The sequence below is a fragment of the Bradysia coprophila genome, unplaced genomic scaffold, assembly GCF_014529535.1.
Source record: "Bradysia coprophila strain Holo2 unplaced genomic scaffold, BU_Bcop_v1 contig_151, whole genome shotgun sequence".
Classification (NCBI taxonomy): Eukaryota; Metazoa; Arthropoda; class Insecta; order Diptera; family Sciaridae; genus Bradysia; species Bradysia coprophila.
The window spans coordinates 9,089,207-9,109,980 of NW_023503423.1; the positions used below are offsets into that span (position 1 = coordinate 9,089,207).

Sequence of the window (20,774 nt, forward strand, 5' to 3'; positions counted from 1 at the left end):
GGGCTCTTTAATGAAAAAGGCAACAGGTGAGGTAAAATCGAAAGAATTGGCAACGAATTTCGATCGCAATTCAACGTGGCAATGCTGCTTGTATTTTGGGAACATTAGGGAAGAAGAAGATCGATGATATTTATTTACTGTAGTTTTTAATTTTTAAATTTTTTGAAAAGATCGATTTTTTACGGGCTGCGCCATAATTGTGAGCAGTCTTTTTTGTCGCATTTAGAAAAAAAAAAAATTTGTTTTGAGACAAATGACCATCATGTATGACAATAGTAATAGCACGAAACCCAAGGCGCTGATAAATGAAATGCCAATTTTGTTTGAATATTTAATCATAACATTGGGACAGAGTTGAGTTTAAAAAATACATTAAATTCAAATTTAAAATTAACGTTTCCAATAATTGATTACACTTTCGTTCTTCTTCTGTTTATAGGTGGAACCTATTAAAGTCCTGACCGATTGAGAGGCAAAGTTGCTAAGACGATCGGAAAACTATTTTTTTCCCGAAAATTGTTAGGATAAGTTGAGCGATTTCGATGCGATATCAACACTGGAATCTCGTTCACTTTGCCTCTCAATTCAAATTTTTTTTATTACTAAAAACGTTCATCAATCAAAACTTTAAATTGGAAAATACTTTTTATTGGTCCCTTCAGTCCGTGATTCTAATTAAAAAGTTTCTTAAAAAAATTAACTTAATGTACATCGAATAAACAATTATAATATTTCACTGAACACGTAGCTGGGTCGGTTATAATCGTACTTAAAATTTGAACAAAGGAAGAAAAAAAATTTGGGCGAAAAAAATATGAACGCAAATATAACGCAGTGAACTTAACAGGGATTACAAAAAGAAAATGTTTTTTTTTTATGAAAAATCGGTTAGTCCTTAGGGCTGATTATTATTATACTAATTTCTGCAACAATGTTTTGATCTTCTCATGGGCATAACGTAATTTTTGATACAAATCATTGGTGAGACCTCGTTCCTGTATCGTCGCAAATCGGTAGGTGCGGAAATTTGTTTCGTTATCGATGTAGGTGACGGAACTCATGCGAGGACATAAGATTATTTTCACGTGATCCGAAAAGTTGAACTGAAAAGTTGCGTCAAAAAAAAAAGAGCTCAAACTCGGTTCGACCTGGATTCATCCAAGTAACTCACCTGAACAGAACCGTTCGTAAGGTGCATAACAACAGCACAAGTTGTTCGGAACCAGGTGTGCATGTGTGGTATCCGAGACACTGAATCTGATTGCTCAACAACTGCTGATCCACCAGCTTTCACCAAATGTTCGGTCATGTACCGCTTGAAGTAGGACAACAACTTCATTTTCTTATCCATGTCCGACGGATATGCCTGCGTGGTCATGTACTTTTCCTTTCCGTCCTTTTCCACAAAGTGAACATTACTGGGAATGGGACAGATCGATTTTACAAAATTAACATCAAATTCCGCGACATCTACGTACAACCGCCGACTACTTACATTCCGTTCGCCAACATAATCAATTTGGTTGTGTCGTTGAACATAACACCGACACCTTCATCGCACAATTGATAACCGAACCCATACTTGTCGCTGTAGTCGACCCATTTTGATACCCAGAATAGTGGCTGTGCCGCCGGATCCGTATTTTCGTCCGAGTCTAAATGGGCATGCCGTTTCGGCTGTGTTCGATAGAAGACAGAAAATGTTTTGTTTGTAAATTTGGCCGGAACACAACTTTGAAGCGGACACAAACCTTGTTGTTCAGCATGTTGGTTAGTTGATGTAACAGGGATTCGATATCGCTTTTGTATTCAGCATTGTTCTTGGCAATAGAGCCGCAAGCAGTGATCTGGTCATGCAGATTTTTCTTTAAGAATGTAACACCAGCATTTTCGTCTGTAAAAGAAATTGTTTTCATTCTTAGAATCGTAAGCAAATGGAGTTCTTCGATTCGGAAGGGCTCACAGTGCATTACAACTTCAATGCGTTCTTGGATATTACTAATTCGCTCGGAGTGTTCACAAAGGTTCTACAAAAATAATTTTCAGGCGCACCCTTTGGTGCACTAGGAGTCAGAGCACTTAGTCAACTTCCATCAACTTCCCTTACCACACATTTGCCCAATTTTTGTTTTGTGTCATTAGAATTACAACCCCAATCAGTTCTCCAGCACTCATTGCATAGCCTAGATGCCTTGACTTCTAGTGTACCGAGTAATCGGTTTCAACGGTTTCAGATCAAAAAATTTTTGCAGAACATTATCGAGTGGTAAACCAATTATAGGGAGTCAGTTACCACTAGGCTTCTAGCCTACAAGAATTGGTTTAGCTAGCAGACTTACAGATTCTTCAACAAAAAATAATGTCGAGAACGAATCGGTTTTCAGTTCCATTCAACGTTCAATCAAAACGAAATCCATTCTGTTATCTGTCTCTACCTGGACTTTACACTTTCTCTCAGAGTCTTATAGATATTAGCAGACGACTACAATAACAGTCAACACTGATCAAGCGGATGCGAAGCTGCAAAATTACCTAAATTATCGTTAATTTCCAACAGTGGTCTACGATTTACACCAATATCACGTTCACCACCTTCGATCTCATCTGCACGCGGAGCCATAGTAAGACAAGACGTCGGCAGGAAGCTCGGAATATGATGATTCTTAATGAACTCGAACAAGTAAAGCTTATTGACACTGGGCCGTTTCTGTGGATTCGACTGTAACATCGCAATGATCATGTCAGCAGCAGATCGTCGCACTGATATTGGCATCCTAAGGAAGAAATAATTGACGAGAAAATTGGAATCGACGACATTTGGAATCACCAACATCCCACGAAACATCTGACTTACTTGTAATCACATTTCTTGATCTTGCTGTACGTATCACGCAACGTTTTCGTTTCGAATGGCGGTTGTCCAACCAATAAAGTGTACATAACACATCCAATCGACCAGATATCAACTTCAAATGAGTGTCCTGTTTTTGTTAAAATCTCCGGGGCGATGTAGTTCGGTGTGCCACACAATGTCTTCTTCCTTTCGCCATCGAATTCAATTCTAGTGGCCAGACCAAAGTCGCCAATTTTCACATTCAGTTGATCGTTTAAAAACAGATTTCCTAATTTCAGGTCACGATGGATGATATTGTGGTCGTGTAAGTATTTCACGCCCTCCAATATTTGATAGACATAGAACCGGCACTCGTAGTCGGTAATGACGCGTCGCCGCTTATGCAATTCCATCATCGATCGCTTTTTGCACAGTTCCAGTACGATGTACACATTCGTTGGGTCCTCGAAGAAACTCAAAAATTTGACAATGTTTTTGTGTTCCAACGACTGATGGATGGCTATTTCCTGGGTCATTTTTTCGCGCTGGTTGTGTTTGATCATAAGACTTTTCGGTACAATTTTTCCGGCGAAAATTTGCTCCGACTTTGTTTCTCTGATTTCGTAGCATTTTGCAAAGCCACCCTGAAAATATGAGGTGTGCATGAGAATGAATGTGATCGGAATATATCGTCGATGTTATGTTGACATAAACTAGGAGAACTTGACTCAAATTGAGAAGGGAAGAGGTGATGGATTAATGGTACATTGAACATAAGAGACAATGAAACTTCAGAATCAATGGAACTGTGATAAATAATGTTTCTTTTAGCCATTAAACAGCAGTATGTGCAAGATGTAACTAACGAACTGTTGCACGTCATTGGCTGCACTATACACATAGCGAAACTCAAACGATCATAAAGGTTTTACAGGCAAAAATCGAATAATTCAAAAGGTCCCAAGTCAATTGTAGCGCGTGAAGTGTCATGTGCAATTTCATCGAATTAAATGTTTTTGCTTGAATTCAACGACTTTTCCTTGTGCTGATCACACAGCATTTATTCATTCAAGTTAGTTTATTGCAGTCTGCATTGTTTGAAATTTACTGTTATGCTTGTAAATTGGCAAAGGATGAAGACACAATGAAGGCGTATATACAAATTACAGCAACTGGTTGCATTAAACAAATTTCAAATTGACCGTTAAAAATTCTCCATCGATAAATCGGTGCATTTTTGTGAGCAAACGATAAATCTGAAACGGCACGGTGCCGTTCATTCACCTTCGTAAATACATTTACGTAAAAATTGCATACAAATGTGGGCCAGAACAAAAGGATTTATTTGAATAGGTGTTCCGGTAGGCAGTCAATTTCGGATCGTACACATGATCGTTCCAATGTTTGTATTTTTCACAAAAACGAAACAGATGATTTAATTAAATTTAATTTTAAAAGGTATTACCGGTATTGTACGGTTTATATATATGGAATTTCAACCTAAGAAAAACAATAAACCGACTGGTCGTTGCCAAAAAAATGGATTTTAAAGATGGAGGATCCTGTGAAAATTGTAACTGCAATTTTGAAACTTTTTTTTCCTTTTTGAACACCAAAAGCGAAGGCATTTTTTGAACCATTTTTAAAAAATATTGAATCAAACGATCCGGCACATATTGCCAAACAAACATCATCATCAACCAAAATGAATAATTCCTAATTTTCCGTGTAAAGAGATGTAAATTACCTTTCCGAAAAATCGCAATCTTTTGTACGTAACGCCTTTTTTGGAATCCATCAAATATTCCGGAATATCCGCGGCCGCTTTATCATCGGTTTTATGAGAACTCATTTTATCACTTATTCCCACAACTATTAAGAAACTAATTGAACTATTTTTTATGTTAAAACACTGATTATTGCTAACTGCTTGCCTCTCAAATTGAAGGTAATGGCAGTTGAATAGATTTGAATCAGATGGATTGCATTCGTCTGCTCGGTGAATGAATGTGGACTACGCTAAGACGTACTTTGTTTTTTATGTGAGTCCGTTTGATTCAGACAAAAGGTCGTTTGATTGTGAAGTTGTTACATCCAAGGATATGCGTAGAGGAGGTGCTCATAAAACTCAGAGCAGAAAGAATACCACAAATTGTACATTACGAATTACGATGGTTGATAAGGGATTTTTTATATGGCAGTGTTCGGAAAATTTAATGACTGGGGATATAAATGTTCAGAGGTATTTTTGCCCATGAATTATGAAAATTGTCAGTTGTCAATGAAAGCATTAAAAGTTCGAGAACCGTGGAGTGACATCTCGAAAGACCATAAATTTGAGACCCTCAGGGCATGATACCTTTATCGGACTTAAAAGACTGGGGTGGAAAGTAAGTCGAATTTATAACCAGGAAGGAATAGAAAAATATGAAAGATATTTTCGATACTACAGTGGCGGACTTTCAATTTTGTGCACTATTTTGATTCGGCTGTTCGACCAGCTGGTCCATGTAAGCAAAGTAAGTTAATTTTATAATCAGGAGTAGATAAAAATGGCAACAGTGGTTTTTTTATTATCGTCAACAATACAGCTAAAGAAAGTCTCATATGAGTCGAATGTATCACTAACATCGTGCGAACATTTGTTTAAATCCGAATTTGGTACATTAATTATATAATGCAAATCTTTAGATTATTTCGAAACTAAAATAATTTAGATGCTAACACTGTTGCATAGAAAAATCTGCGAGTAAGTGAATTTCAAAATTCAAAAACTTTCTGTTTCAATGCCTAAATGTGTGTTATGAAACAAATGCTCTCCAAAACTTTTGACCACCACGAGTTGTTTCACAATCGGAATTCAAAGGAAAAGTAAGAACCAATGAGAAGTTCGGTGACATGAATGCCGTGGACATAAAGAGACAAGAAGGTAGATTCAAATAAAAGAATTTAATGCTATTCATATAACACTTTATGAAGTTCAATAAATTAGAAAATGGGTTGTCCACTCAAAATATGTTTTCCGTGTGGAGTATGTTATCCATGCTAAACATGCTTTCCATACGAAATATGCTTTACATGCAAAACATACTTTCCATTCGAAACATATTTTCCATACGAAATATGCTTTCCATACGAAACATACTTTTCATTCGAAACATGTTTTCCATACGAAATATGCTTTACATGCAAAACAATATTTTTTCTTAGAAAATTTTTATTTTTTCTTATTTAAATTTTAATATTTTGCGCCGCATCGACGTCACTTTCTACTCTTTTACATCCATGGCATGAAATGTCAACTGACGCATACATTTGCATTCAGAAATGATTAAGGTACTAGCACAGTTGAATCATTTTGCATCGGTCAATGTTTCAAGCAATTTTTAATGCCATTTTTCACGAACTGTGTACCCATGTTGACTGGGGGAAACTGGAAAACAATAACAACATTATAAAGCCCGGTGGACATATAGATTTTGTAAGCGCAGTAATTTTTATATTATTTTCGCATAAATTGTGCGTGAGTTGAAGATAAATCGACCGAGAAGCACTTCTGAGTTGATCACGAAGGCGGTGGCACACAAATGACAATTTAGACACATCTTGTCAAACGCATATTATGTGAACTGTCACTAAGAGCGTGCACATTATCGATTTACGTCAAAACATTAAGAAAATGTTTCAAATTTCCAATTTCCTGCAAGTGAGGCTACGTTGAATGCATTTGTTGAACTCGATAGATTTGATGAAAATTAAATGAAAAATGAGTTCTGAGGATGAAATAAGCGAAATCGCTATTTCCCCCACTTCATACAAATTTTGACATTAGACCATACCTAATATGGTTTCATTGTTAACCTATTCGTTGCATACCTTGAGTCACTCTTTCTACACCTTCAGTCACTGAATGTTCTCGTTTTGTAGACAAAAACTATCCACCGAAATTAAACGGACCCATTGTTATGAAGACAATATGGAGACTTGTTGTTGATGTCAAAAATAAAAAAAAAAATTCATGTCAATAGAACACCAGAGGAGAAATAAATTTTGTTTTGATATTTTCTGTGAAAAAGCAATCTCAAGCAACCATTCGACTGCAAGCACACGCACCATGGTATATACATTTAAGCTAAAATATTATTTTAAACCATTGAACAGGCAATGTTTCCAAGGATATTCACATTATCTGTTTTCTCGAACGGATCTCAACGTAATCGAATGGGATTTTGTTGTCCGTAACAAGCATTCCTTCTAGAATCGTGTTTAAAGGACTCCGATTCTACATGGGGGTTGTAAAATTTTTTTGACTGGGATTGATTGGGATTATTGAAATTGACGACTGATGACGGCAATCATGACAGGGATCAATTTTACATATCAATGAATTGACAATAATTACTAAAGGTGAATAAGAACAACTAAGCAAACAAAATGCAAATGCCAAATAACGCAAAATTTATACAAATAGGAGGAATGAACTTGAAATAACGAAATAACTGTCGTAAAAACAGCTGTTGGATTGGGAATAGCTGTTCCATTGACTTTTTAGATTATTCGCCCAGAGGCATGCTTTTTGTTCTATTTTTTAAGCAATTGCAACGGAAAGCGAGGAGACTGCTAAGATTTCTGTTAGTTGTTTTGGACCCATAGAGTCCATCGAATCGCACACAGTGGACAAAACCAACAAGGTCCTAATTTTACTTCTATATGTCCAATGAAGGACATAACCTGAAGTGAATTGTGAATTCAGGCCGGAGGAATGAAAACCCTAGGACAGTCGTTAATTCGTATTGGTCGCTTAGTCAATATTTCAACGAAAATTTCCCAATCATCAAAAACAAACAAAGCGAAATTGCTTTTCCCTTACCCATGGGTCGCGTGTAGCGAAAGTGAAGATAAAATGCCGTTTCGACCTCCGGAGCCAGTGGCGGTCAGAGGTTAGCGTGGTCTAACCACATCTTCAGTCGCTTCCACTGGTCCGTTACACTGTGTGCGATCAAAAGTATTTACTCTGTTCAACGTTTTGTGGCGATGACTGTCTCAATTGACAGTAAATCGAATCATTTTAGCATAAAATCCAAATGTTCCATTTTCTTTCCAGAATAAACTCAAATCCGGTCAACGTGACAAAGTACGAAAATTTATAGCATTAACGCAAACAGGCGAACAAACCGCAATGTAAGTTTTCGCAGAATTTGCGTTTCTAATCGAAATTTCATTTTTTTATCAATTTCGTCGAATAATCTAATCATGTTGTCATTAGATCATGCTTATCTCGAAACGAATGGAAACTGGAATTGGCATCGGACAATTATTTTCAGCAGCCCGAACTCTACTATCGCGAATTAGATCGTAAAAAAATCGAAACCCTATTCAACAGATACCGTGACCCATCAGATCCGAACAAGATAAATTCCGATGGAGTGGTCAAATTTCTGGAAGATCTTGGACTGAGTCCAGATTCAAAGGTAAACTTTGCTTAATCAACCAATCAACGACCACTTTTAATTAACGGAACCAATTACGTACAGCTGGTGTTGATAATTGCATGGAAATTGCGGGCCGAAACACAGTGCGAATTCAGCAAAGATGAATTTGTGAATGGCTTCTCCGACCTGGGTGTAGATAGTTTAGATAAATTAAATGGCAAATTACCGGCACTAGAAAATGAATTGAACGATCCGTTGAAATTCAAAGACTTTTATCAGTTCACATTCAATTATGCAAAAGAGCAACAGCAGAAAGGGCTAGACTTGGATATGGCGATCGCTTATTGGAATATTGTGATGCAAGGCAGATTCAAATTCTTGGATTTGTGGTGCAAATTTTTAACGGTAAGTCGATTCATTTGTCGCTGGACGCTTAAGTTTATTCATATGTTTCATTGAACGCTAACGCTGAGAGACGAAAATATTTCAATCGAATTTCATGGAGAATGCAACGAATTCGTTTTTTGTCACATACCTCGTCTCCCGATCAGTGATGTTTAATGTCATTGTTTCCATTAAAATAAGTCCGAAACTGTCATATGATTACAGAGAGAGGGAGAGAGATAGCGAAATATGTTTGCGGTAAATAATTGTTCGGAGTCGAATCGGTACGATTACATAGTTAGCAGAAACTTCATGTGGATAATTATTCAAAAATCTATTTTTGTCGGTTTTTATTGCAGACTCATTTCATTTAATTTATTTCAGTTTTTTAAAAAGTTATTACAAAAAAACATCCGCGTTGCTCTAGTATGACGAAATCAATTTAAAAGAGCTACGGACTCTGAGTCTATTTTCGTCAAATCGGTTCACACAACTTTTTGCCGAAGTTTTTTATTTAAATTTAATCTGTTAATTATTGAACGAATTCGATCAATTGTCCTTTGATTCTGTACAGTTGCTCATAACTCATCTAGCCGTTACTTCTAAATATTTTCCAGAACTTCGCAGCTAAGATTTCTTATCTAAGAGAACTTATAGCTCCAGTGCTATTATTCGGAATTTCATTTCTTAAATTCTACAAAAATGTTACAAAAAAATTCTGAAAATTCCAGAAAAAAATCCGAATAATAAGCCCTTCTTAAGGCCAACACACACTAGCATCTAGTATCAGTTGGGAATACGATATTTCTATTGTTCTAAAATCGGTAAAAACCGGTTTTAACAATAGAAATATCATATTTCCAACTGACACTAGATGCTAGTGTGTGTTGGCCTTTAGGTCGGTACAACTTTGAAGCGAATAATATAATCAGACTACCAAAATGGAAGTCGCGGTAATGAGGGATTCTTTTGAAAAACAGCCTACCGAAATCGGACGCATTTTACAGTGGACTTTTTTATACGTGCCTTGAAAGGTATTCGACCATAGAAGCCAAAACCACTTTCAAAAAAATTCTTCGAAGTTTGTGTGGCTGGCAGGGCCTATTATGTAGAATTAATGTGCAAAATTTACAAAAATTCACAGAAATTCACAAAAATTTGCACGAATTTACGCTTCATTTTCAGCACATTTTGCAAGTCTTTACGTTCTTTTGTCTGTTTTAGTACAATTTAAAGTGAATAAAGCAATTAATTTGACTTTGAAGGTGTGTAGAAGTTATTTTTTGAAAAATTTTGCAAATTTGTGGAGAGTTTTGTGTGCATTTTTGCAAATTTAATTCTACATAATAGGCCCTGGTGGCTGGTGAAAGGTGATCAAACACCGAAAACTTGCACTTTTCTTACAAAAATTTCTCCAGTTACGCGAGCCGTACAGGGTCGTGTGGGGTGTCATTAGAAAAGTAATCACATGTACTATTGAGCCGAATAGGGACTCATTGGTTTTAAAATTAATCCACACTGAAATATGTGCAGTTGAAGTTTTCAACCGAAGACTTACACTGTACGGCTCGTGTAACTGGAGAAATTTTTGTAAGAAAAGTGCAAGTTTTCGGTGTTTGATCACCTTTCACCAGCCACACAAACTTCGAAGAATTTTTTTGAAAGTGGTTTTGGCTTCTAGGGTCGAATACCTTCCTAGGCACGTATAAAAAAGTCCACTGGAAAATGCGTCCGATTTCGGTAGGCTGTTTTTCAAAAGAATCCCTCAATGACGTTATCGCTACCGGTAACACCAGTTAACCGAAAATCGGTTTTATAGTTTCCATTACCGGTTTCATTACCAAAACAATATTCTAACTAGAAGCAGGTTACGTCAATCTGATACCTGAACCTGAATTTCTCTATTTCACTTGACTTGAATTGACCTGAAACCTGCTTGGCGCTGAAATAAGTATTTAAGCAAAGACAATTCAATTTCACACTGAAAAAAAATCAAATCTTATTCAGGTCAGGTCCGGTCAAAGATAAATCGCTTCGCTTAAATCGCTTTATAAGAAAGAAACCTTTTCGAGTCAAATGATACCAGCTTGAGGCTAGGAATTGTTCTGAGCTATATACAAAAAGAATTCTGGATCTCGATTCGCTATAAACAACTGTCCAAGCCAGTGAAAGTCAAAACTGTAAATCAGTTTCTGTGTTCCCATGTTTATATACAGTGGTTGCTGAACTCTGCATGTAAACAGTGGTTGACTGTTGCTTGAATTACTGTAACCATAACCATGGCCTATTTATTAGTGTTCTACCCGCTATGTGACCGGACTTACTACTTAATTTTCATGCTTTGCGTTACATACATTAGGAATGATTTTACAAGAATTTATAGAAAAATCTAGAATGCTGCCCGAGTACTTGCAAAGGTTGTCTGAGGTCGAACTGATATGCGATTTGGGTGTTCGAGAGAATGTGACAGTTCTTACAAATTTGGGGTAATTTTGGTCCTCTTCGCTAGACGATGTCGTGGGATGTCGAAATATACGTAAAATAGCGTGAACTCATTTGTGAACGGCATTAGAGAAATTACAGATACGAACTGTTGAAAGTATACAAAGCCTGTTTGAATTCATTTTCTTTTTGTGTGCATTGTAGTCGAGTAACTCGACTCGAGTTAAAGTAGAAATGAAACTGAATTGTGTCGTTGATATTCTTCGTAAATTCCTTTCATTAGGGAACGTCAGATTGTTTGAACAAAAACGGAATGTCCAACACACACGATTTTTCTTTGGGACAATGTGGCTTTGCCATAGAAAAATCGTTTGTGTTGGACATTACGTTTCTGCTCGAACAATCTGACGTTCCCTATTGCCAGCATGTCAAGCATTTCGTTTAATCAATTTTGTTTTTCTGGTTCTTTTCAAGGAAAATCACAAACGATCGATACCCAAAGATACGTGGAATTTACTCTTAGATTTTGCCACACACATTGATGACAATTTCTCAAATTATGATGCCGAAGGAGCTTGGCCAGTGCTGATTGACGATTTTGTTGAATGGTGTCAAACGAATTACTTTCAACAGCCGAAAATCTCAACAAGCAATACCTACCATTCACACATGTATTATGGTTAGTGCACTCAGACCGCTCGCACACACCCACACACACATATTGTACTAGTGAATTTCGCTTTGTTTTTCAATTAATTAATTTTCTCTCTTTATTTTCATTCGATTTGCAGAAATCGATTTTGTTTTCGTTTTTTTTTTTTTTGAAATATAGATATGATGATGATGAACTAATCTTCTTATTTTTTTGTCTCTAGAAATTCTTTCCAGTTATTGTTTTTGTACTTTTTGAAGTAATTAATTGAATAAAGCAAAAAGGTCATGAACCACTTTTCAGAGAAAAAACATTATTTATATTTGCTAACAAAAGAAAAAGTTTAAAAAAAAAATGGAACAACAAAAACAACAAAAAAAAAACAAATTCTTAGAAAATTAGTCGTCGGCGAAACAGATTGTATAAAAATTGTGAATTCTTTTTAACATATTTTGTGGAAGGAATCGTAACTTCCGATCAATTTATAAATGTAAAATGTTGCAATTTAGACGTTTAAAACTAAATAATTAATTCGATCCAAGTGAAATGAAAATTTTATTAAAAGAAAATCATAAATTTCTGTTATTTTCAAAAACAACAATTTTGATCTTTGGTTATTCCTCTAAAACTAGTACTATTCGTGAAGGGCTACAAGCAGTGGTAGTGGTAAAACTGTATGAAATATGTATGGGAAGTAGAAGAGGCGTATGGTCACTGCTGTCGCCGAAACAACGTTGGCCGCCACTCCAATTGTTAGCCCTTATACGTCACAGTACATTGCATTGACAATTAACAGCTGCGACGCTCGGTCTTGCCAGTTGAAATAACTACTATCTACTACTACTACATCGTCATATGATTAACTGTTATAACGAAGAATATAGGTTGATCGTTGATCCATACAATTGGAGTTGTGGACTCTGAACAAGGATTTTATTCTATTCAACGGACTAGCACTCAATGCGGGCCTAAGCCGGTAACTCGCTAATACACTGCAGTCTACACATAACACAACTTTTACCACCACTGAACATTCGGTACCTATTGTATCTATTCGTATTAAAACACGCAAGACTTAACGACCTAACTCGTCAATACCCACCATGGAACATCGAATCAACCGACGTTGATGAAATCGAATATGCTACCGGGTGAAAGAAAATTATCGTAAAATTAAAAAAGGGAACAGGCTTGGATGGCATTCCAAATATTCTCCTGAGAAAATTGCCATCGACAGCGATTGACGCTCTAACGCACATAATCAACTCATGTATTGATCTCTGTGCTACTTCCCAACCCACTTCAATTCAGCCAAAGTCAGCCAAGGTCAGCAAAATAGCAGTCAGTTAATTATCGCCCTATTAGCCTGCCGAGCTCGGTGGGGAAAATCTTCGAGAGAGTAATATTTTCCAAAATGAATGGCATTGTCACTGAAAAGTCCATCGTACAATTGAGCAATTAGGCTTCATAGAGCAACATCATTCTACGACTCACCAATTTAAACACATTGTTAATATCATCAAAGCTAACAAACTGAGAAAAATACCCACTGGAATTGTCCGGATCGATATTAAAAAAGCATTTGACTCTATGACATGACGGGTTTACAAGCTAGAACAACACCAATTTCCAACTTATCTAAAGAAACTGACTGCGTCGTTCCCAAGACAATGTACGTTCACTGTGTATGTCCGGGATAGCCAATCAACTCTCAGACACATTCCAGCTGGGCTCCGTTACTGTACCCAACATTCACTGCAGACCTCAAAAATCCACCGAAGTGTAAACTAGGCAAAGCGGCAAAGCAGTCAAACACCGTTATTAGGACAATGGAAAAGGCTCTGCACTGCATGGACAAATATTTCAAAAAGTGGAAAACCGGAATTTAATTCGGAGAAGACACAAGCAATTCGGTTTACATTTAGAGCAGCTTTGGGTGAATGGATTAACGTCAAGGCCCACAGCTTGGAGCTCTACTCACCAATCAAATGTAAATACGTTACAACGGACCCAGAACAAAGTTTTGAAGACTGTATTCGGCCTGCCGAGAACGTTTCCAAACCACCTACTTCACTCGATGTCCAATATTGATCGTATCAGCTCAACGTTAGAAAAGTTTGACACAAAGTTTCGTTCGATGTGTATTTCTAGAGACCACGACACAATCCGACGATTTGCACTTGAATAACCTACGCATTTTGCAGCATGTAAGTTGTTTCCTTTTTCTGTTTCCTTTTTCTGTTGTACTTTTATCTATTTTCTTTCTTTCCTTTTCCTGTTTTTATATTTTTTTTATGCGACTCGTGAGACTTTTCGTTTTTGCCCTTTTGTCTCGTTTATATTTTTCATGTAAATGAGCACAAGTGGAGAAGTAAAAGTTATGTTTTGTCATTAAGAAGAAGTTCTAAAACCGCGAAAAATCAAATTTACCGCTGAACCGGATGTCATTTTCATTTTCGTTAAAGAAAAAAACTTTAAACGCACTGAGAAATGAACTTTTAATGAATACAGTGAATACTAGAATGAAGAATACGAAAATGAATCAGTCAAGATGGTCACAAAGTACGTTCTTATAATATCACACAGATGGCGACACGAAGCAGTTAGATATTAGCGCCAAACATTATATTCGAATTTACATCCAAACAGTTATTGACGGCGCAACAGTGTTCAAAGCCGTTATTTCCACTATCATAAATCTATTTTTCACATCCGTGTGTCACAAAGCGACCCCTTTATGTACCTAATTACCCTACAGTATCAGTAGACTTTCGAAAAATCAAGATTTTTTTTTTCGTTTTTTATGTTTTTAAGCCCATTTTCCCCTTGAGGGGTTTGTAAATTTTCCTTGTTTTAAATATGAAAATCCTCAGGACGTTGCAGCTTGCATTGAGACACCTCAAAAATACTCCTTATGGTCTTTTCTAAGTTCCCAAACCTTCCTGCTCACCAATCGCTGCAAAACAGATCTCTTTATCCACATTTTCATCAATAACCAAAGAATTTCAAAAGAGCCTCATGAAATAAAATCGTTGTCTCTAACATTTCTACAGCAGTAAGTGAAGGCAAAAGGTGAGCGAAAATTCATAGAAAATTCAAATTCTGAAGCACACTTTCTATGCCAATTGCAAATTTTCTGTATTCATTGTACACAGTTCTGGCCATAAGAAGCATAAACTTTGTCTGCATGGAGTTTGAGAAACATGACTAATGTGTGGGACGAAAATTCTCATTTTTTGTAAGAAACTGCGAAGTTTCAGTACATTCACGGCAGAGTAAAATAAACCATCAGTGGTTGGACTAAGCCTAATCCGTCCTTTACTCAGTGAAGAGTATAATCTGAAGTGAATCACAGCGAGCACGCGTATCTTATCTTCATTTTACAGCTGAAATGTCTATCAAAATGAAGCGAAAAAATAAAATTTTAGTTGAAAGTATGTTGTATTGCTTATCTTTGCATTAAATCTGTATAGATGTTGTATTGTTTGGCTATTGATATTGCTTGGACGGAAAAAATAAAATATAAATAAAAACAGGAACAAACTGTACTCTTCCCTTACACAGGATTCACGTTAAGTGAATGAATTGAGAAAAAGAAGGCTGTTTCGACCTCGAGAACTAGCGGCTGTTAACTATACTCTGTCGTGATACAGTTAAAGTCAATGAAACTTTTATCTAAGCTTCAGCTGTTTTGCCAGCTGGTCCACTCGACATAAAATATGGGCTCACTCTGTCTACCTTTTGCTTTAGACATTCAATACATTTCGCGGTATTGGCGGTTTCCTTGGTTTTCTCGTCTTGTAGATATTGCAGCTGTGCTTAAGTTAAAACTGGCACCTATCGGGTGAAAATTAATCAGATCATGTTCATGTCAAAACACGTTCAGATATTTTCAGGCCAGAGTTTAGGCTGTTCCGAGTCTTAGAACATTATATAGTATGTCACCTTTTGAGTAGCACTACAGATCAAGTTTTGGTGTACTTAAAGCTAAGAAAAGAATCCAAAGAATCAAAGCGTCAAGGATATTGACCATAAAACCATAAAAACTGTGCTAATCTCAGGTTTTATTGGAATTGAAGACGAACTGATTTTACATGCAGCAGTGCTGCTGCAGCATCAAACGAAAATGATTCAATGATTTGAATCCCTACCTTATCAATGCTGATGGGGATTCATGAGCAATAGCACTAATAATGGGAAAAATTAATGGACTTTTTGTGTGAAGTTTTGATCCGAGGCGTAGCCAAGGGACGCAATTTACGCGTACTCTTGCCTTACATTGTTGGCAGAAACTAAGGTGAGTACGTAATTTATGAATTGCGCCTTCCGTATATTTGTTTGAACATTGTGGTTTTCGATTAGTTTACAGTCGCCAAAATAAAAATGTCCAAAAACAGAGTACAATAAATTAAATTAAATTATTAAATGGAAACAATTAAAATAAAAAATTAAAAATTTATTGATCAGTCAACCAATCTATTTAACCCAATGAATGTCATAAAAATAATTTCCAAATTACCATGTTCTTACCACTAATCGTCGGTTATATATTCGCTTGGAATAACTTTAATTCCTGTATATAGGGCACAATTGCTACAGGTTGGCGTTAAATTATTCATTTGTAAAATTCAAATCTGGATCTATACGTACATATTCAACGGGACTGTGTATACGTATATATATATATATATACGCATTATACACACCATTTATATATACTTCCGCAGATTGAAAAATATCAAGTTATAATTTCGTTTCATTTCCATTCAAAATGGCGAACCAGCTAAAACAATCGTAAAATTACAAAGCAAGACTATAATATGTTATGCTATATACTAAGCCACCAGACATCGTTTTAAATTAACGGCATATAATAACCAAATTTAGAAATATCATTTTAAATGCCCTAATTTAGATGGGATATTATAAATACGGAAAAATATTCTTTATATGGTTTGTGATATTAAAATGTTGTCAAATTAACGAAACATGACTAAAAAGCTGGAAACGGCCAGTAACAATCCCCTTTTGTCCTCATAAATATGAAATAATTAACATTCCTTTGCTGGTACGAAAATGTGTATACCCAACACTATGTATACTATAAACAAACACGGATGTATATATACGGCCGTAGCACACTATATTGTGTTTATACGTACAAAATATATATATAAAATAATACAAATCTCATTCTTGGTTAGTGAGTTTCAAAATATAAATTTGTTGTTGTTCCATATTTACTTATATGTATACCAGAATGTGTTTTATATATATCCTCCTCTCTTAGGCCGTACAACTGGGTATAAAAGTTTAATTTATGTATATACGTGGATATATAATACAGTCGTATAATAAACGGTTCCTTTTTGGTTGTGGATTCACCTCTACAGCAACAACAACAACAAAAGTAGGTAAACCAAAAAAAAAGAGACTCGGAAGGATGATGCGATTCAACGTGAAAACTGTAGCGCAACAGCTCCGTTTTATTATATATATACAGAAGTGATGTATATGGTAACGGTGGTATGTTATATGGATGCTAAGGAACATTCCAATGTGAAATTTAATTTGTAATGATAAAAATTTCAAAGCTTTTCCAAGATTTTTGTGATTTTTAAAGCGAAAATGTTTTCTTTTTTCGCAAATTTTTTTTCTTCCTAAAGTCGATATCAGCATGAATAAAATGATATGCAGTCGATCATTCAGTCTTTGTAGTTCAAAAGAGCCGAGCATCAAACGTTTTGCTTTAGGTGCTTCCAGCTTTCATGGGTTCTAATATATATTTAAAACACTCATTTTATACTGCATTAATGCATCATTTAAAAGTGAAGGTGCCAGACTTTTGTCGAAATATTTTGTAAAATAGACTATCACATACTGAACATTCTTTCTGCTCTCAAAGGAAGATGAAATTTCAAAGCAAAAATGTTTTACGTTATACAACAGGTTTTTATCCAGATACGTTTTTGTAATCCCTTTGGTACGCAGTCTTCATGCAATGTGAATTGTGATGATGAAAATCTGGAACCCATATAAGTTCTTGTTGAAGATGCTGATCCCTGTTTTAGTTATTAGGATGATTAGAACGAGACGAATAGTTAGTATATAAGTATAGGTCATTCCTCAATGATGTCCGTTGAGTGCTGGTGGGTTTTGACGTCGAGCCTCCCTCATCCAACATCGTCCGATTTATCGCTTGCGGGATTTGCATCACGCCCGCTTACTAACGTGTGAAAATATTTTTTCACAGGAAAAAGAAACCCGCTCGTGCCTGTTATTGCTAATCTCTGCATCAAATGACAAAGTTTCAAAAATGTTTTCCGAATGTTTCAATTTCAATTTACAATTTTTATGAAACATTTGTGAAACTCTGTCAAATATTAGGCACTGCTGCATCAACTTTATGAAATAACAGGTTAAGCCACCTTAATGGCATGTTTTTAGAAATTGGAAAGTTTGTATATTGGCGACTACACTCTAAAATAGAAATTTGTTTCTTAAAAATTCAAAAAAAAATCTTTTAAAAAAATTCCTCGAAATTCCTAAATTTAGGAAGTTTAAGGAATTTTTTTAATAATTTTTGGGAATTTTATGAAATTAATTTCCTTAAAATATGCCCTGACCACCTGTGAGTTGATCGTGAAAGCGGTGGCATTAAAACCTGCTTGTGATCCCTCCTCGAACTTTACCACTTTACCGTACTAAATTCATAGAAAACCTCCATTGAAATTGTCATATTATGCCTTCGTAGGTGTCTTAATCTGTTCATTTCACAAACACCTTCGCTATTTACAGAGAGATCAAACAAAGAAACGAGAAAAAAGAATTGAAAATGCCGCATTACATGAAAGCTACATGATGGTAGTTTCATCCAACCCGTCTTATCCAGCGAAGATTTCAGATAATCCTAATAGTTTAATATAACTAATTAACAATTCCACACTAGCGATGACGACAGAGGTCAAAAGGTTGCACAAAATTGTGTTTAATTCGTTGAATTAATTAACATCATACAGACGATGACGACAGAGGCCAAAGGGTAGCACAAAAGTCTACGTATAATGCGACGAATTTCTGCAGCTACAACGTACGATACGTGTCGACTAATCGAAATCAAATTAAATCTGCGTTCTTCCCGCAATGAATCCATAAAGCTATTCCATTATCAGTTGTGACAATAAAATCAAATGTAATTATCGGTCAGAAGCTATTCAATCAATTTTATTGAAACAATATACAATAGGAGTCAATTATCATCGAAATATAAGTTTCATCAACAGGGTCGGCATATATAGCATGTTCATAATTTCCCATTCCCATACATGTAGCCCGTTTTTTTTCTCTTCATATTCCTTCATGTGTGTGTATGTGTGCAACGTCAGGTATAATACCATTGATATGGAAAAAGCACACGATAATAACACTCTAATACATTTGTTAGCACAATACGAAGAAGGGAAAAAAAACCACAAAAACAAGAAAATTATTTTTATTTTAAGTTTTTCTTTTTTCTGCTTTGCCTTCGTTCTCGTTTCATATTTAAACTCAACACAATTTTCTTTCTCCATATACCCCGTGACTTGTGTGGCTGTCGATCGTTGTCCTCTGATGCTTTTTAATACTCACACTCACACACAAAAAAGCAATTGTCGGTGAGCTTGGAAATATGCTTTCGACGTCACACACATCGTATCCTCTTTCCTATCGGTTAAAGCTTCGGAATTATAGGGGAATACAATAGCACGCAGAAGCATTATATGAACATTACGTCAATCCAAGTTCAGTAGCCGTTGAAATTTTCCCGTAGCCGGTGTTAAGGTGTGTGTCGTCTGCAAAGAAAAAAAAATTATTATTTTTTCCTTCAGCTCAAGCTAGAAAAAAGGAAAGAGGAAAAAAAACCTGTGAAACAAAAAATAAAATAAATTTTTTGGTGAAAAAAACAAACTGAAATTTGACGAATATAAAATCACAAAATAAATATATTTCGGTTGATTGAGCCTACAACGACTACAAATCGGTTATGTTTCGAATGGATTTGAAAAGCGCTGAATTCAATGATGAAAAGGAAGAAAAACAGAAAAAAATCCTGCAGTGTATTTGTACATATGTAAATAATTTAGTGTGTGGTATGGTTATAATGTGAATTTCGGGCCTCTGTTTTTTTTTATGAATGGATTACGTATCTATATTCTCTATCCCTGATCTAACATCGATAAAATTGTGATTATGAGAGGATATATAAGTATGAATTCGTGTGGAGTCATTTAATAGATAATTGAAAAATTCTGATTCGGTTGTAATTCGACTAAGTATAGAAATAAAAGTGTTTCCATTCAGAACACTAATACGCTTCTTTTTTCCGTAATGCAGTAGCTATAAATGTAATGATAGCTTTAGTGATCGAATAAAACAAACGGTGTGCATGTGTCGTTCGATATATATATATAAGTGTAAAACATACAAAAAAAATAAAGATATGGAAAAAGTGTACGAAAAAAAGCTTAAAAGTTACGCCTTGGTAATACAAATATATTAGAGCAATAAACTATATACAGATAAGAGTAGCTGGGGATGAAATTAATTTTTCGTGTTTCCTTAAGTGAAAATGATTCAATTAGATTAAAGCGAAATGTTTGTGAAACCATGTGTACCAATGTTGATCGTATATATATACAGACGTACATAAGTGGATTGTGTGTGTAGAAATACCCATCCAGTTATATTCGAACATTGAGCCATAATAATCGTTTATTAACCGAAAGAAGATGTGCGATATCACATTGTGAATATCTATTTTCTTGGCGCTCGTGGACTGTTTATCCAATAAATTTATGACAATGTTGCGCTACATATGCATTTAAATTACCACAAAGCAGGGTATGTACAACAAAATCATGTCACATCTCAACAACTGAATTGCTTTTCTTCTTCCATTTTTATTTATGCATTTTCGGTGCAACAAACGTTTTTCATTCCGATGCACTTGCACAACAAGGAAAATAGAAAAAGAAAACTTTTCCGAATGATG

At 35.6% G+C, this 20,774-nt stretch overlaps 3 protein-coding genes across 12 annotated transcripts in view; 2 read left to right on the forward strand and 1 right to left on the reverse strand.

Annotated features, from left to right (window-relative positions):
* Window positions 1–626: 626 nt before the first annotated feature.
* LOC119074908 (serine/threonine-protein kinase polo) lies at window positions 627–4,854 on the reverse strand. Its single transcript, XM_037181255.1, has 7 exons — window positions 4,581–4,854; window positions 2,855–3,477; window positions 2,533–2,774; window positions 1,752–1,894; window positions 1,496–1,677; window positions 1,172–1,418; window positions 627–1,103 (listed from the first exon to the last, which is right to left on the reverse strand). Exons 1-7 carry the CDS (start codon window positions 4,683–4,685, stop codon window positions 912–914), a joined length of 1,734 nt encoding a protein of 577 aa, XP_037037150.1. The 5' UTR covers window positions 4,686–4,854; the 3' UTR covers window positions 627–911.
* A 1,937-nt stretch (window positions 4,855–6,791) lies between these two features.
* LOC119074909 (DCN1-like protein 1) lies at window positions 6,792–12,312 on the forward strand. The gene is made up of 5 exons (XM_037181256.1): window positions 6,792–6,950; window positions 7,938–8,014; window positions 8,100–8,304; window positions 8,368–8,670; window positions 11,566–12,312. Exons 1-5 carry the CDS (start codon window positions 6,852–6,854, stop codon window positions 11,773–11,775), a joined length of 894 nt encoding a protein of 297 aa, XP_037037151.1. The 5' UTR covers window positions 6,792–6,851; the 3' UTR covers window positions 11,776–12,312.
* A 7,173-nt stretch (window positions 12,313–19,485) lies between these two features.
* The window catches only part of LOC119074910 (sodium channel protein 60E), a 90,818-nt gene continuing 89,529 nt past the window's right edge, over window positions 19,486–20,774 (forward strand). For 5 of the 10 annotated variants that reach the window (XM_037181264.1, XM_037181265.1, XM_037181266.1 and 2 more), the window contains exon 1: window positions 19,487–20,623. The gene's annotated coding sequence lies outside the window, so the exon portion shown is untranslated. Of the gene's footprint in view, window positions 20,624–20,774 lie in introns of all 10 variants that reach the window. The other 5 variants (XM_037181257.1, XM_037181258.1, XM_037181260.1 and 2 more) reach the window with 2 other exon arrangements.